The sequence below is a fragment of the Haliotis rubra genome, unplaced genomic scaffold (genome assembly GCF_003918875.1).
Source record: "Haliotis rubra isolate DU_JTF1 unplaced genomic scaffold, ASM391887v1 Scf102, whole genome shotgun sequence".
In the NCBI taxonomy this organism is placed as follows: Eukaryota; Metazoa; Mollusca; class Gastropoda; order Lepetellida; family Haliotidae; genus Haliotis; species Haliotis rubra.
In genome coordinates, this window is record NW_025764915.1 from 1,415,159 (window position 1) to 1,431,496 (window position 16,338).

The 16,338-nt window shown below is 40.8% G+C and overlaps 1 protein-coding gene across 1 annotated transcript in view; it reads right to left on the minus strand.

The window, feature by feature from the left end:
- The window catches only part of LOC124270270 (delta(24)-sterol reductase-like), a 48,373-nt gene extending 35,405 nt beyond the window's left edge, over window positions 1-12,968 (minus strand). Inside the window, exon 1 of the mRNA XM_046705310.1 lies at window positions 12,643-12,968. Within this exon, the coding sequence (XP_046561266.1) occupies window positions 12,643-12,885 (243 nt within the window). The 5' untranslated portion in view covers window positions 12,886-12,968. The remainder of the gene's footprint in view (window positions 1-12,642) is intronic.
- Window positions 12,969-16,338: the final 3,370 nt, after the last annotated feature.

Consider the following 16,338-nt stretch of genomic DNA (forward strand, 5'->3'; position numbering starts at 1 on the left):
CATTTCCAGAAATTAAAAAAACATAATAATCCCAGCAGTTTCTACAGGTGTGTGCTGGCCAGAACCTAGCCCTGCATGGCTGCTCAAACCACGATGGTGGCGACAGGTTTAAGGTGGTCATTGACTGGACTTTCATATTGCAATTTTATGCTAACTCAGTACCAGGCTACAATACACTAATGCGTTCGGCTACAATCTCAAGGACGTCAAATACTAACGGCATTTACAAGTATTTCCAGATAACAAAGCTGAGATTATCACTACCCTTCTCCATGAGGCAAGGGTGATTACAGAAGTCCAGTTCCATTTCATGTTTTAATCAAGGTGCATTGGTGGTCAGATGAACTTCTGACTTGTCACATAATGATCTTGATTATTGGTCAGGTCATCCTGATATGTTATGAGAGGTAGAATCTGATTGGTCAAATCAGGGACACTGAAAGGAATAACTTGTAGCAGCCAGTGGTGGCACTAACGATCATTTTACGAAGTACCTGCATAGTTCAGCAAGGTTGGACACTCGACTTAAATAGTCAGTTAACTTCCTTGCATACAGAGTGAATGAGAGAGTTCAGTTTTAAGCCGAACTGAGAAATATTCCAGCTATATGGTGGCAGTCTGTAAATAATCCAGTCTGGACCAGAAAAACAAGTGATTAACAGCATGAGCATCGATCTACGCAATTGGGATACGATGACATGTGTGAACCAAGTCCGTGAGCCTGGCCACCCGATCTATGATTAGTCGCCTCTTACAACAAGCATAGCTTACTGAAGATCAATTCTAACCCAGATCATCACGGGTCCCTTGCATACATAGAGAATACTACACGAGGTCTCATTACATACGAATTATACGAAACGAGTGTCCTTCCTATGGTTTAAAACCGAGCGAAAGCGAGGTCAGATACCATAGGAAGGTCACGAGTTTCGTATAATTCGTATGTAATGAGACCGAGTGTGGTATTTTATTTATTACCCACTTCTTACATGCATTAAATTTGACAAAATAGCGTATTTTTGTTATTTTTGGGTTTCAAACCGAAACCGGTTTCATAAAGAGGTTGCGGAAGAGTGTTGTACTGTAGTACAATATTTGCATGACGTCACACCGTAATGACGTCACTGCCTTGGTAACCGACGTCACGATGCATGTCAGTTGTCATCGCCTCGTACAGCCTCCTACAGTAAACTACTCCGTAGCACCCCGTTTCTTGGTTTGCAGTTGCTTCGTTCGGCTAACATCACTGGTGGAAACATTGCGTTTATGTTTTTCGACAGATATATTGTCACAGTTCGACTAACAATTAAACAGCGACATGGCAACGTTCGCAATGGTACATTCCCACAATGCATTTAAGTTGTAGAATGAATGAATTCACGTGTTTGTTAAGAATGAAAAAATAGTTACATCAGAATGTGACCTAATTGAGAGGTCATCGGTTATCCAATCAAATCGTTATAATCTCAGGTCAAGTCGTTACGACACAGGTCAACGCGATACGACACTCGTGTGACGTACGAGATAAGTATGCAACCACCCATACGTTGACCACGTGGGTAATAAAGAGGATGATCATACCCTTCTGGTTACACAATACACCAGCATTTCTCTGTGGGTCAAGGACACCACTGTGCTCACAGCCAGCAGACGACGCTGGTCAGGGGTGAGAAAGTACACGTGTTATTAGAGTGAGACATATTCCTCTTTCACGCACACACTAATCTTCCTAATAGCAATCTGTCCATGTCAAAAGATTTTGATTTCCTGTAAGTTCTATCATTTTGGCAAACGCTGAAAAATTGTGAAGTAATATTTTGAAATGTGTTCAGTTAAGAGCATATTAAGATGCCTGTCTGAACGTTCTTAACAGAGATGAAATAAAGCAGAACAGCATAAAATTTCATAAATCCAGGAATACTTGTAATGTTTCGGTGACACGTTCCAAGGTAACATGCCAAAATGCTGAATACTTAGCAAAACTTCTAGTCAGGCTTGATTTGAAGATAACTCACAAAACTCTCAAAATGAAAGCTGCAACTGAAAGATGTTCAGTCGGAGCATATATTCGTATTGCATATTTGTCATTTCTGTCAATTATTATTCTATGAACACGTTCCCTAACACAGTACAAACAACTGGTCTGGCTGTGTGAATTTATTCAGGCCTCAGCAGATGAACAGGACACAAGTCTCCCAAACTATATATCAGTATGAACATACCTACTTGATGTCTACAACAAAGCCATCACAGACCAGACTTAGGAAGTAAGTGGTGGAACTCTGTGAACATTGAGGCTTGGTGATGTGTCATCCAGCCCAACCCCAGAGATGTGATGTCAACAGGCATGCTAAAGAACTAATTTCCTCTTGAGATATATGTGTTTGATCAAGGACCCCCTCCTCAGTGCATGTTTAATCATCATGACCTTGACTCAAGAAGCCTGGTAAGTGTACACAAATATACCATACTTGTTGTTTTTCATCAAAAGTTTTTAATGTAATATTTTGATAGTTATTTCCTGATGATTGTGACAGGGGCATTGCACCGTGAAAGGCAAACTGAAGAGTGTTCATATTACATAATGTGTTACATGCCTTTAAAATATTTTGCTCAATGTGGGTTAGATTAATTAGGAAATAAACACTTCACTGTCATGAATGAATCATATGATCTGTTATGTTAAACAGGAAAAACATTGATATACTATGTTCAAATTAAATACAACCAGCATAAAGAAAATGTCCTATTCTGTTCATGTAACAGTTACACACTGGAGAAACAAATACTTCTCAATACTCATCCTGAAAATGGGGACAAGAAGGGGTCCAGGGTGTTTGCCAATACAAGATCAACATCAGAACAAACATGACACTACAAAGGCTTGACGAATCCATGAATAACATCCCATGATTACAAGGACATACCAAGTAGCTATTATCAAGAAAAGTTATCAAAATAAAAACTCAAGAAGGAAGCCTGTCCTTATTTAAATCTCACTTTAAGATTCCTACTTGATTCATGACACTCTTCTCAGACAGCATCACTCAGATCATTCAAGGTCCTAGCTATCAATAGTTCCTCCTTATAAACCACGGCAAAGGTCATCTAGATATCTAACAATCTTCCCTTTGAAATATGACATAGCTGAAATATTGACGATGTGAGTTAAATGGTGACTTCTTTGGAAAATTCTTTCAAAGATGGATCCAAGATATGGCTGTTGTGAATCCAAGGCAAAATCCAACTCAACTGACTGAGAGGTAGACTATAAGCTGATTGACAAGTAAGGTGTCTGAACAAATCAATGGAGGTGAAGGGGTGACAGGTGGGGGGTAGGGCTTCATGCCTTAAATGATATCACTCGGGTCACCTTACATGTCACCACTCAGATCATACCATACATGTCGCCACCTGGGTCATACCTTACATGTCACCACTCAGATCATACCTTACATGTCACTACCTGAGTCATACCTTACATGTCACCACCAGTCATACCTTACATGTCACCACTCAGATCATACCTTACATGTCACCACTCAGATCATACCTTACATGTCACCACCAGTCATACCTTACATGTCACCACCTGAGTCATACCTTACATGTCACCACCAGTCATACCTTACATGTCACCACTCAGATCATACCTTACATGTCACCACCAGTCATACCTTACATGTCACCACTCAGATCATACCTTACATGTCACCACCTGAGTCATACCTTACATGTCACCACCAGTCATACCTTACATGTCACCACTCAGATCATACCTTACATGTCACCACTCAGATCATACCTTACATGTCACCACCAGTCATACCTTACATGTCACCACCTGAGTCATACCTTACATGTCACCACCAGTCATACCTTACATGTCACCACTCAGATCATACCTTACATGTCACCACTCAGATCATACCTTACATGTCACCACCAGTCATACCTTACATGTCACCACCTGAGTCATACCTTACATGTCACCACCAGTCATACCTTACATGTCACCACTCAGATCATACCTTACATGTCACCACTCAGATCATACCTTACATGTCACCACCAGTCATACCTGACATGTCACCACCAGTCATACCATACATGTCACCACTCAGCTCATACCATACATGTCACCACCCAGGTCATACCTTACATGTCGCCACCAGTCATACCTTACATGTCACCACTCAGGTCATACCATACATTTCACCACCCAGGTCATACCTTACATGTCACCACCTGGGTCATACCTTACATGTCACCACCAGTCATACCTTACATGTCACCACTCAGGTCATACCATACATTTCACCACCCAGGTCATACCTTACATGTCACCACCTGGGTCACACCTTACATGTCACCACCTAGGTCATACCTTACATGTCGCCACCTGAGTCATACCTTACATGTGACCATCTGGGTCATACCTTACATGTGACCATCTGGGTCATACCTTACATGTCACCACCTGGGTCATACCTTACATGTCACCACTCAGGTCATACCATACATGTCACCACTCAGGTCATACCTTACATGTCACCATCTGGGTCATACCTTACATGTCACCACCAGAGTCATACCTTACATGTCACCACCTGAGTCATACCTTACATGTCACCACCTGGGTCATACCTTACATGTCACCACTCAGGTCATACCATACATGTTACCACTCAGGTCATACCTTACATGTGACCATCTGGGTCATACCTTACATGTCACCACCAGAGTCATACCTTACATGTCACCACCTGAGTCATACCTTACATGTCACCACCCAGGTCATACCTTACATGTGACCATCTGGGTCATACCTGACATGTGACCATTTGGGTCATACCATACATGTCACCACTCAGGTCATACCTTACATGTCACCATCTGGGTCATACCTTACATGTCACCACCAGAGTCATACCTTACATGTCACCACCTGAGTCATACCTTACATGTCACCACCTGGGTCATACCTTACATGTCACCACTCAGGTCATACCATACATGTTACCACTCAGGTCATACCTTACATGTGACCATCTGGGTCATACCTTACATGTCACCACCAGAGTCATACCTTACATGTCACCACCTGAGTCATACCTTACATGTCACCACCCAGGTCATACCTTACATGTGACCATCTGGGTCATACCTGACATGTGACCATTTGGGTCATACCTTACATGTTACCACTCAGGTCATACCTTACATGTTACCACTCAGGTCATACCTTACATGTGACCATCTGGGTCATACCTTACATGTGACCATTTGGGTCATACCTTACATGTTACCACCTGAGTAATACCTTATATGTCACCACCAGAGTCATACCTTACATGTTACCACCTGAGTAATACCTTATATGTCACCACCTGAGTCATACCTTACATGTCACCACCTGAGTAATACCTTACATGTCACCACCTGAGTAATACCTTACATGTCACCACTCAGGTCATACCTTACATGTGACCATCTGGGTCATACCTTACATGTCACCACTCAGGTCATACCTTACATGTGACCATCTGGGTCATACTTTACATGTGACCATTTGGGTCATACCTTACATGTGACCATCTGGGTCATACCTTACATGTGACCATTTGGGTCATACCTTACATGTTACCACCTGAGTAATACCTTATATGTCACCACCAGAGTCATACCTTACATGTCACCACCTGAGTAATACCTTATATGTCACCACCAGAGTCATACCTTACATGTTACCACCTGAGTAATACCTTATATGTCACCACCAGAGTCATACCTTACATGTTACCACCTGAGTAATACCTTATATGTCACCACCTGAGTAATACCTTACATGTCACCACTCAGGTCATACCTTACATGTGACCATCTGGGTCATACCTTACATGTGACCATTTGGGTCATACCTTACATGTTACCACCTGAGTAATACCTTATATGTCACCACCAGAGTCATACCTTACATGTTACCACCTGAGTAATACCTTATATGTCACCACCTGAGTAATACCTTACATGTCACCATTCAGATCATACCTTACATGTCACCATTCAGATCATACCTTACATGTCACCACCTGAGTAATACCTTACATGTCACCATTCAGATCATACCTTACATGTCACCACTCAGGTCATACCTTACATGTCACCATTCAGGTCATACCTTACATGTCACCATTCAGGTCATACCTTACATCTCACCATTCAGGTCATACCTTACATGTCACCATTCAGGTCATACCTTACATGTCACCATTCAGGTCATACCTTACATGTCACCATTCAGGTCATACCTTACATGTCACCATTCAGGTCATACCTTACATGTCACCATTCAGGTCATACCTTACATGTCACCATTCAGGTCATACCTTACATGTCACCATTCAGGTCATACCTTACATGTCACCATTCAGGTCATACCTTACATGTCACCACTCAGATCATACCTTACATGTCACCACTCAGGTCATACCATACATGTGACCGTCTAGGTCATACCTTACATGTCACCACATGAGTCATACCTTACATGTCACCACCAGAGTCATACCATACATGTCACCACTCAGGTCATACCTTACATGTCACCACCAGAGTCATACCATACATGTCACCACTCAGGTCATACCATACATGTCACCACTCAGGTCATATCTTACACGTCACCACCTGAGTCATACCTTATATATCACCACTCAGGTCATACCATACATGTCACCGCCTAGGTCATACCTTACATGTCACCACCTGAGTCATACCTTACATGTCACCACTCAGGTCATACCATACTTGTCACCACTCAGGTCATACCATACATGTCACCACTCAGGTCATACCTTACATGTCACCACCCGGGTCATACCTTACATGTCACCACCCAGGTCATACCTTACATGTCACCACTCAGGTCATACCTTACATGTCACCACCAGAGTCATACCATACATGTCACCACTCAGGTCATACCTTACATGTCACCACTCAGGTCATACCATACATGTCACCACTCAGGTCATACCTTACATGTCACCACCCAGGTCATACCTTACATGTCACCACTCAGGTCATACCTTACATGTCACCACCAGAGTCATACCTTACATGTCACCACTCAGGTCATACCTTACATGTCACCACTCAGGTCATACCATACATGTCACCACTCAGGTCATATCTTACATGTCGCCACTTGGGTCATATCTTACATGTCACCACTCAGGTCATACCTTACATGTCACCACTCAGGTCATATCTTACATGTCACCGTCCAGGTCATACCTTACATGTGACCATCTGGGTCATACCTTACATGTGACCACTCAGGTCATATCTTACATGTCACCATTCAGGTCATACCTTACATGTCACCATTCAGGTCATACCTTACATGTCACCATTCAGGTCATACCTTACATGTCACCATTCAGGTCATACCTTACATGTCACCATTCAGGTCATACCTTACATGTCACCACTCAGATCATACCTTACATGTCACCACTCAGGTCATACCATACATGTGACCGTCTAGGTCATACCTTACATGTCACCACATGAGTCATACCTTACATGTCACCACCAGAGTCATACCTTACATGTCACCACTCAGGTCATACCTTACATGTCACCACCAGAGTCATACCATACATGTCACCACTCAGGTCATACCATACATGTCACCACTCAGGTCATATCTTACACGTCACCACCTGAGTGATACCTTATACATCACCACTCAGGTCATACCATACATGTCACCGCCTAGGTCATACCTTACATGTCACCACCTGAGTCATACCTTACATGTCACCACTCAGGTCATACCATACTTGTCACCACTCAGGTCATACCATACATGTCACCACTCAGGTCATACCTTACATGTCACCACCCGGGTCATACCTTACATGTCACCACCCAGGTCATACCTTACATGTCACCACTCAGGTCATACCTTACATGTCACCACCAGAGTCATACCATACATGTCACCACTCAGGTCATACCTTACATGTCACCACTCAGGTCATACCATACATGTCACCACTCAGGTCATACCTTACATGTCACCACCCAGGTCATACCTTACATGTCACCACTCAGGTCATACCTTACATGTCACCACCAGAGTCATACCTTACATGTCACCACTCAGGTCATACCTTACATGTCACCACTCAGGTCATACCATACATGTCACCACTCAGGTCATATCTTACATGTCGCCACTTGGGTCATATCTTACATGTCACCACTCAGGTCATACCTTACATGTCACCACTCAGGTCATATCTTACATGTCACCGTCCAGGTCATACCTTACATGTGACCATCTGGGTCATACCTTACATGTGACCACTCAGGTCATATCTTACATGTCACCACTCAGGTCATACCATACATGTCACCACTCAGATCATAACTTACATGTCGCCACTCAGGTCATACCTTACATGTCACCACCCAGGTCATACCTTACATGTCACCACTCAGGTCATATCTTACATGTCACCGCCCAGGTCATACCTTACATGTCACCACCTGAGTCATATCTTACATGTCACCACCCAGGTCATACCTTACATGTCACCACTCAGGTCATATCTTACATGTCACCGTCCAGGTCATACCTTACATGTGACCATCTGGGTCATACCTTACATGTGACCACTCAGGTCATATCTTACATGTCACCACTCAGGTCATACCATACATGTCACCACTCAGATCATAACTTACATGTCGCCACTTGGGTCATATCTTACATGTCACCACTCAGGTCATATCTTACATGTCACCGCCCAGGTCATACCTTACATGTGACCACTCAGGTCATATCTTACATGTCGCCACTTGGGTCATATTGATTACAATTATAGGTAATGGCTATAAATAGGTTTTTACAATTATGACTGACACAAAAGACATCTTGAAAATAGGATTCGAACATTTTGAACAAACTGGAATTTCAGCTTCATTGGTCTTGTAGTTTCTGAGAAGTTCTTTGCATAAGCAACATGCTATGACATAAGCTCGCTCGACTTTCAGTCAGATGAGTTAAACATCAGGGTCTGAACATGCACCTGTAATAGATACAGGAACATTTAATATCAAAAATAAAATTCAATTTGCATGTATATACACAGATATGAGATGTTTTACACTCGTTCCGTCAGCATCCACAATTTAGGACATAAAACTAGTAGGTCAATGTAAATGTTCTCACATACAAAATACAGTCATGGGTGTAAATAATGTAACAGACACTCTTCACTGATAGCAAAGTCTTTACTTATCTCTCTGAGTGAAACAAAGTGCTTGTATATTTGAAACATAATAAACATATATTTTACAAGCAAAATATTCCAGAAGAACATTCTGCAAGCATGTTGCAACTTAGCAACATTGTATAAATACAAACATATACACAGGGATCTACAGGCAAACTGCAGCTGGTGGTATTCCTCAGTTAACACACCGTGTCCTGGGAATAACTGCAGGAATAATAAGGCAACTGTTCATGTGATTGTTATATTTGATCAACGATCAAAGGATCATCCCCCCCTCCCATCATTATGCAATCTGCATTGCCTCGCAGAGCGTTGAAATATACGGTCTACTCCCATTTGTGAGAACTCCCAGTTGTGAGACTCCCAGTTATGAGACAGTGGAGAAGGTAATTAACAACGAAAACACACCATACTCCCCTGTCTGATAGAATGGATTCACCCTAGCTACTAACTGATTTGCTATGTAACTGAATCTTGTGGAGGTTACTTAATGAAACTTTATAAGATAAATTGATTAACATACTCATGTAAATGTCTTTAATAATTAAACACTTTGTGTAGGTAACTTTGTGATCAAAGAGAAATTAATTTACCTACTCAGATTTACTCCGTCTCCGAAACTACAAGCTATAGTTTAACAAATAACTCTGAAACACAAGAAATTTCCAGTCAAACTGCCTCTCATGCCAAACCCTTTTACCCGACACAATAAATTTATAGAATGCCCTGCCAAATTCCAAAGAGTCATGCAGTCTCAAAGAATTTTAAAACCTAATTACAAAAAACGAAAAAAGATTTATATTGATCTTAATTATGGCTCTTGTTATTGTCAAATCGTTCACTGCCGCCTCAGGCTCGGATCTAGCGACCCAATCGCCGATATGTATAACAGACATTTAATAGACAGTGCATGTTGCTCTTGTGGATATCAACTACCCTTTATAACCTGGATAATATTTTGAACGGAAACAAAGAATTTAGTCCTTGTGTAAAACAGAATATATTTGAATCCGTCCACGATTATATCATCAAGACACAGGGCTTCAAATTTACTCAGGGAAATGCTTAAATTAACTCAACAACTTCTCGTGATTGATTTATATTCCTAAAATAGCTTGTTAGACACACACAGCTGTAAGTCTCTAATTATGACTACTTAGAGAATAGTTGCATTTGATGTAATCTGTATATATTTATATGTATTTAAAAATATATTTATGCAATAGTCAATATCGATGACGTCACATCCTCCATTTCGTTTTATATTTTATGTTGCATGGGAGCGGTGTTAACATAAGCAGTAATACTTCACCAATCCCAATTCATTTTCATAAATAATAATAAAATATGTTCAAACTAAAATTACTTTCAAACTTCATAATAGTCAATAAATATGTGTTATTCTTCTGAATCAATAAAATATTTATAGAACTATTTCTTCTGTGTAAATATAATCTTTGAAAATCTATTTCATTAGTCAACTCATCAATGGACTATGCCTCCTGTGGGTACTGGGCTGGGCTGATCTCACTTTCATTGTAGGGATGTGGAAACACCACCTATGTGCACTGAACCATTAATTAATGTGTCTCACAACTGGGAGTTCTCACAAATGGGAGGACACCAAATTTACACCTGGACAGATGATGTAATCTTTAAGGTATTGTCAGAGCAAGTATAGATTTCCTCAGCTCAATATCAGTATTCTATGGTCTACCATATTCTTCAACTCTGTTAGCTAAGGTAGATTAAAAATAAATATATAAAAACATTTTGTGACTCAATATTTATTTTTTCCCCCTCATTTGGCTCCCTGTTAACTTAAAAAAGTTGCAGTCCATATTTCCAGGTATTTTTTTAACAGAAAACAGCAGTTTCGGGTCATAATAACTGCCTAGTAACTATTCTCGAAATTATTTTAGTTTCAATATTGATTGAACTTTGTTTTCTACTGTTTTATCTGACAAAATTAATCAATATCGTTTTTATATACACCTCAACTGTGAAAGTGTAATCTCAAATATAACATGTGTTGCCTCCCCCCCACCCCCTTTGTCAATTTACTAAACTAAGTGGGTGTTGACAAAATCAAATACAGTATGTGAGATTTACAGCTGCAACTGTTGCTCAGCAGGTACATCACAGCAGGTACACCACAGTTCAATGTCTACATGATCTAGATAGGGGTGAAACACAGTGATGTGCCAAGCTGGAGGTGAAATGTGGAGTGGTGGCAAATATATCAGTCTGTAGTGTTTACATGTTCTGTATGCAAGAAAGGTCTAATAATAGACAGCACAGTGACGGAGTTGTTGGTGAGAATTCCTAGCAACCAATATGTCTGTTTATGTAAAGAATAGCTCAGTTTTATGTTTGGCATAATAATGAACATCTGTGGCTAGCTGCCAGTAATTAAACCTGTAGCCCATCTCCCCCCTCCCCCCACCCCCCTCTGTACCGAAGAGCTGTCACTGCTGCTCCAGTATAAAAATTTTAAAAATTCCTGTTTTCAGGAAAAATCTAAGTAAAGATATAATATCTGGCGCCAACTATAAATTAAAACAGTGTCTGCTATTTTCAGAAATCTGCCAGGCCACACTGTGATGATATTCAAAAAACATATTGAGTAATTTTTTTAACATTGTATCAATAAATTTATATTATTGAATAACAAAATATTCATTTATTGAATATGCCATCTAAGGCCACTGAAATTGAATCCATAACCATATCTCCAATAGATTTCATCAATAATATTAACTGAAATACGGCCTGCAGAATTTCCATTGCCATTTATATAAGCCAGTGGAAAATAACTGAACAAAATTGGACTTCAGATGATAATACGCTTCCCATAGTCTTATTGCCACTGAAATTGCATATTCACACTTTTTTATAATTACCAACCACGGAGCCTGTACATACAAAATAACTACATAAAACACAGTTGGGCATAGGTATGCGTCTATAACTCGCCTGCTGTTGAACAAGCTGTGGCCGACTAACGGATGCCAATCAACTGTATGCGCTGTAAATTTAAAACGGTATATAGTCAGTCCTACGCCCTTAACGGGAAAATATGTACGGTACGTTAAAAATTGTGTAATAAAAAATAACAAACCAGTCATCGATTATGTCAGAGACCATATATCGGTATATGGTCTCTGATTATGTTTAACATTTCCAACCATGCAACACGGATCGAATGTCAAACTTGACAGCGCTAGCTATTGACAGGACTAGTACCGGCGACAAGCAACACCACAAAGCATGAATGTCATTGAAGTAGTAAGATGTTAATTGCACGCATGCACGTGCAAACAGTACATACCTGTCTCTGCACGTGCTGAACCTTTTGATCGTGCTTCTTCGGTGCTGAGTTTAACTGGAAGACGAGCCAATTCCTCAGGTACATAAAAATATCGTAGATCACAGAGACGGGCAAGAGAAACAGACAAACGAACACCCATCGATAGTGAATTAAAATATATTCTAGCCCTCTGTATTTCACCCAAGACAACGAAAGCAAGGCAGGAACTGCCAAATACATGATAAAGTTTAGGGGCAAATCCATGTCTGCTTCTTCCCGGCACCCCGTACAACAGACCAGCGATGTAAGTGAGGATCGGGGTCACAGATGCCGGTGCTTGTCTGACGATGTTTTCACCTGCCAATCACGCTGTAGCACCATGAACCTATTCTGGATTTGTGAAACCAGAATGATTTCGATCGACGGAGTTGTATCCCCTTTAGGCGCGTAATGGGTTTAGTATAAAAGTAGTATTTTGAAACGAAATATAGTCGTGTGCCATATTGAGTGAGTGAGTGTGTATGGTTTTAAGCCGGTTTTAGCAATATTCCCCGTATATTGTACCCACGTGGGAAATCGAAGCTGGGACTTCGTGACGAGCGGATGCTTAAACCATTCGGCTACCCTACCGCCCCCTATGTCATTTTGATTACCCTTACTTTTCTTTCAGAAAGGTCTTAAGAAAACCTTTTTTGACATATATTTTTGTGCATGCACCTAGCTACTCACATCATGATAACCTATGACTCATTATCGAATTGCGCCGCGTTAAAATCATGAAAGGGGCATGGACATAGATAATTCACCTAATTCATAGACGAAGATGTTTTAATGGCCCCAACTTTATGCCGGAAATTCGTATGTCTGAAGTGTATGTGGACATCTCACTATTGTAAATATGTATTTATGACATGGTTATCATCCGTACCGTCAAACATCGGCTATTTATACCACACGTACAGTGTATATGTACACGTCTTTCGTCCCAAACTTTTCACAAATGTTTAATATACGTCTATGGAAATAGTAACACACATCGCTGTGCCGGGTTGTGTACCTTCGTCGCATGTCAGGATCCGCGAATCGTGAGTTCAAATCATTGGTGATCCAGTGTCTTTATGGGTTTCACCAACGCGGTAGACGACGACGACTACGACCTGAGTCTGAATGGACTTACCAATCAACGCCAGGACTTACCAATCAATCAATCAATCTTTTATTCCGACAAACCACCATTGGTGGTACAGGAACAATACAAATAAAGTTATAACATAAATGATACATTTATCACTTGGTAACAGTGAATATATTAGTGTGTTCATCTTTTTATAGTGTTATTGATAATTCTTATAAATCTTGGAATATTCTTAACAAGTGAATAATCCTCTAAGGTAAACAGTAGTTTAAATTTTGCTTTATTCGGCCATTTACTGTTATACATCGGGATATATTGTGATCTTATGTTATAAGTGAGTGAGTATGGTTTTACGCCTCTTTTAGCAATATTCCAGCAATATCACGGCGGGGACACCAGAAATGGGCTTCACACATTGTACTCATGTGGGGAATCGAACCCGGGTCTTCAGCGTGACGAGCGGACGCTTTAACCATTAGGCTACACCACCGTCCTTAAATAAGTAATGGAGCTCAGTCCACGTCAACAGACAATGCGAGTGAACTTGGTTCAACCCCGACAAAATGTTGGGAGCAAATTCCCCGATGATGCAAGTCTCGGAAGTTCACCACCTGAGTGAAACCAAATCGTTGCTATGGTACAGACAAACCGGAGAATCTTGCCCGGTTCGACGAGCGGACGCTTTAACTATTCGGCTACTCTACCGACCCCTATGCCATTTGGTTAACCCATACCTTTTTTCTGAAAGGTCCTGTGAAAACAGGCTTGACTTATTATCTTTGAGCATGCACCTAAGTGACCTAACTATACTCACATTACGATAACCTATGTCTCATTCGAATCAGACTACACTTTAGATTTTACGTTCGCTTTATGTAACTAATGTAGCAATGAAAACAGTCCTCGACACTTTGGAAACACGAAATACGAGTGAGTGAGTTTAGTTTTAAAACGAAACATACAACTTTATGGATGACAACTTCTTATTGATTGCATGAAGTGACGTTTCGATGTAGATTCTTACATCGTTGTCAAGCTTTTCATAAAGTTGTATGTTACATTTTTGAGTCACCAACTTCTAGAATGCCCATCAAACAATTAGTTTAGTTTTACGCCACGTGCACTCAGCAATATTCCAGCTATATGGCGGCGGTCTGTAAATAATTGAGTCTTGACCAGACAATCCAGTGATCAACAGCATGATCATCGATCTGCGCAATTGGGAACCGATGACATGTGTCAACCAAGTCAGCGAGCCTGACGACCCCCGACCCTGTTAGTCGCCTCTTACGACAAGCACGGGTTACTGAAGGCCAATATTCTAACCCGGACCTTCACGGGTCCGAAATAAGAAGGTATATAGTGCGCATCAGGAGCGGATACAGCTTTTGAGAAGGTGGGGGTGGGGGTGGGGTGGGGGTGGGGTTTGTTTGCACAGTTCAAGGGTGTGTACTAACTTAATGGGATAAGATGCAGAAATTTAGTATACAAAGTTCTGTTGCCCAAGTTTGATACGAAAACACTGCTAAGTATAGCCGGAGTGACTTCTTTGAGAGGCATTTTAGAAGTTGTATGGATGAAGGAAAACCAAGTTCTATGGATAGTACTTCTTTATTGCAATGAGTGCGACGTTTCGGTATAGGTACTAACACCGTTATCAAGCAAGTGATGAGCTGTCAATTTGTATGAATGCTTGATAACGGTGTTAGTACCTACACCGAAACGTCGCACTATCCATAGAACTTGGTTTTCCTTCATAGCCGGAGTTGCTAGTTTTCACTGTATCGGTAATAAAACACTTGTCGCAAGCCGCGTTCATTGATCATGATCGCGGTATTTGGTGGTTCCCTAATGGCGAGGAATAATAATTATTCCTTCTGTATTCCGATTCATTCGGGCTGCATTCGTGATCTAGTACATTTGGAATGAGTAAGAATAATTCGAGGCGGGTTCGAAGTGCGTTCTAAGTATTCCAACAGCTTTCTTACAAAGCTTGAAAAATTGTTTATTTTGACATTCTCTCCCGAATGCGGTTCGAATTTTGGAAATATCTATTTTTCTGACTGATTCTCCTTGATTCCTGTCAATTCGAAATAAGAATGAAGGAGCCTTAAGTGTCGAGGAATAATGCATGTGAACTCGGTGTGACGTTTAACAACAAACAAACACCATGTAAGTGTCGTGTTTGCACGAGATACAAACCAAATATCAGAAGATATTTGAACCAGTCATATTCAACACCCACCTGAGTCCAACGTAAAATATCTGACATGGACCTCAGGCCTTAGGTTACCACAGATACAGACTTCCTTCATTTGTAAACTATCCAAAAACAAAGATCAGATAATTCGGAAATACAAAACATACCTGACATTAATGGACTAGAGAGGTGATGGGATTCATGGCTGACATTACTACATCCAGCTCCTCCTGCCCTTCTCAACAAGACGATGGTGATGTAGCCAATGTCGCCGACGGGGTATAGGTGGGAGCTAATATAATAAATATGTTTATAATAAGGAATAAACCACCGTACCAAAAAATAATGTAAATGAAGGGCGTTAACTTATCTGAATTTGGAA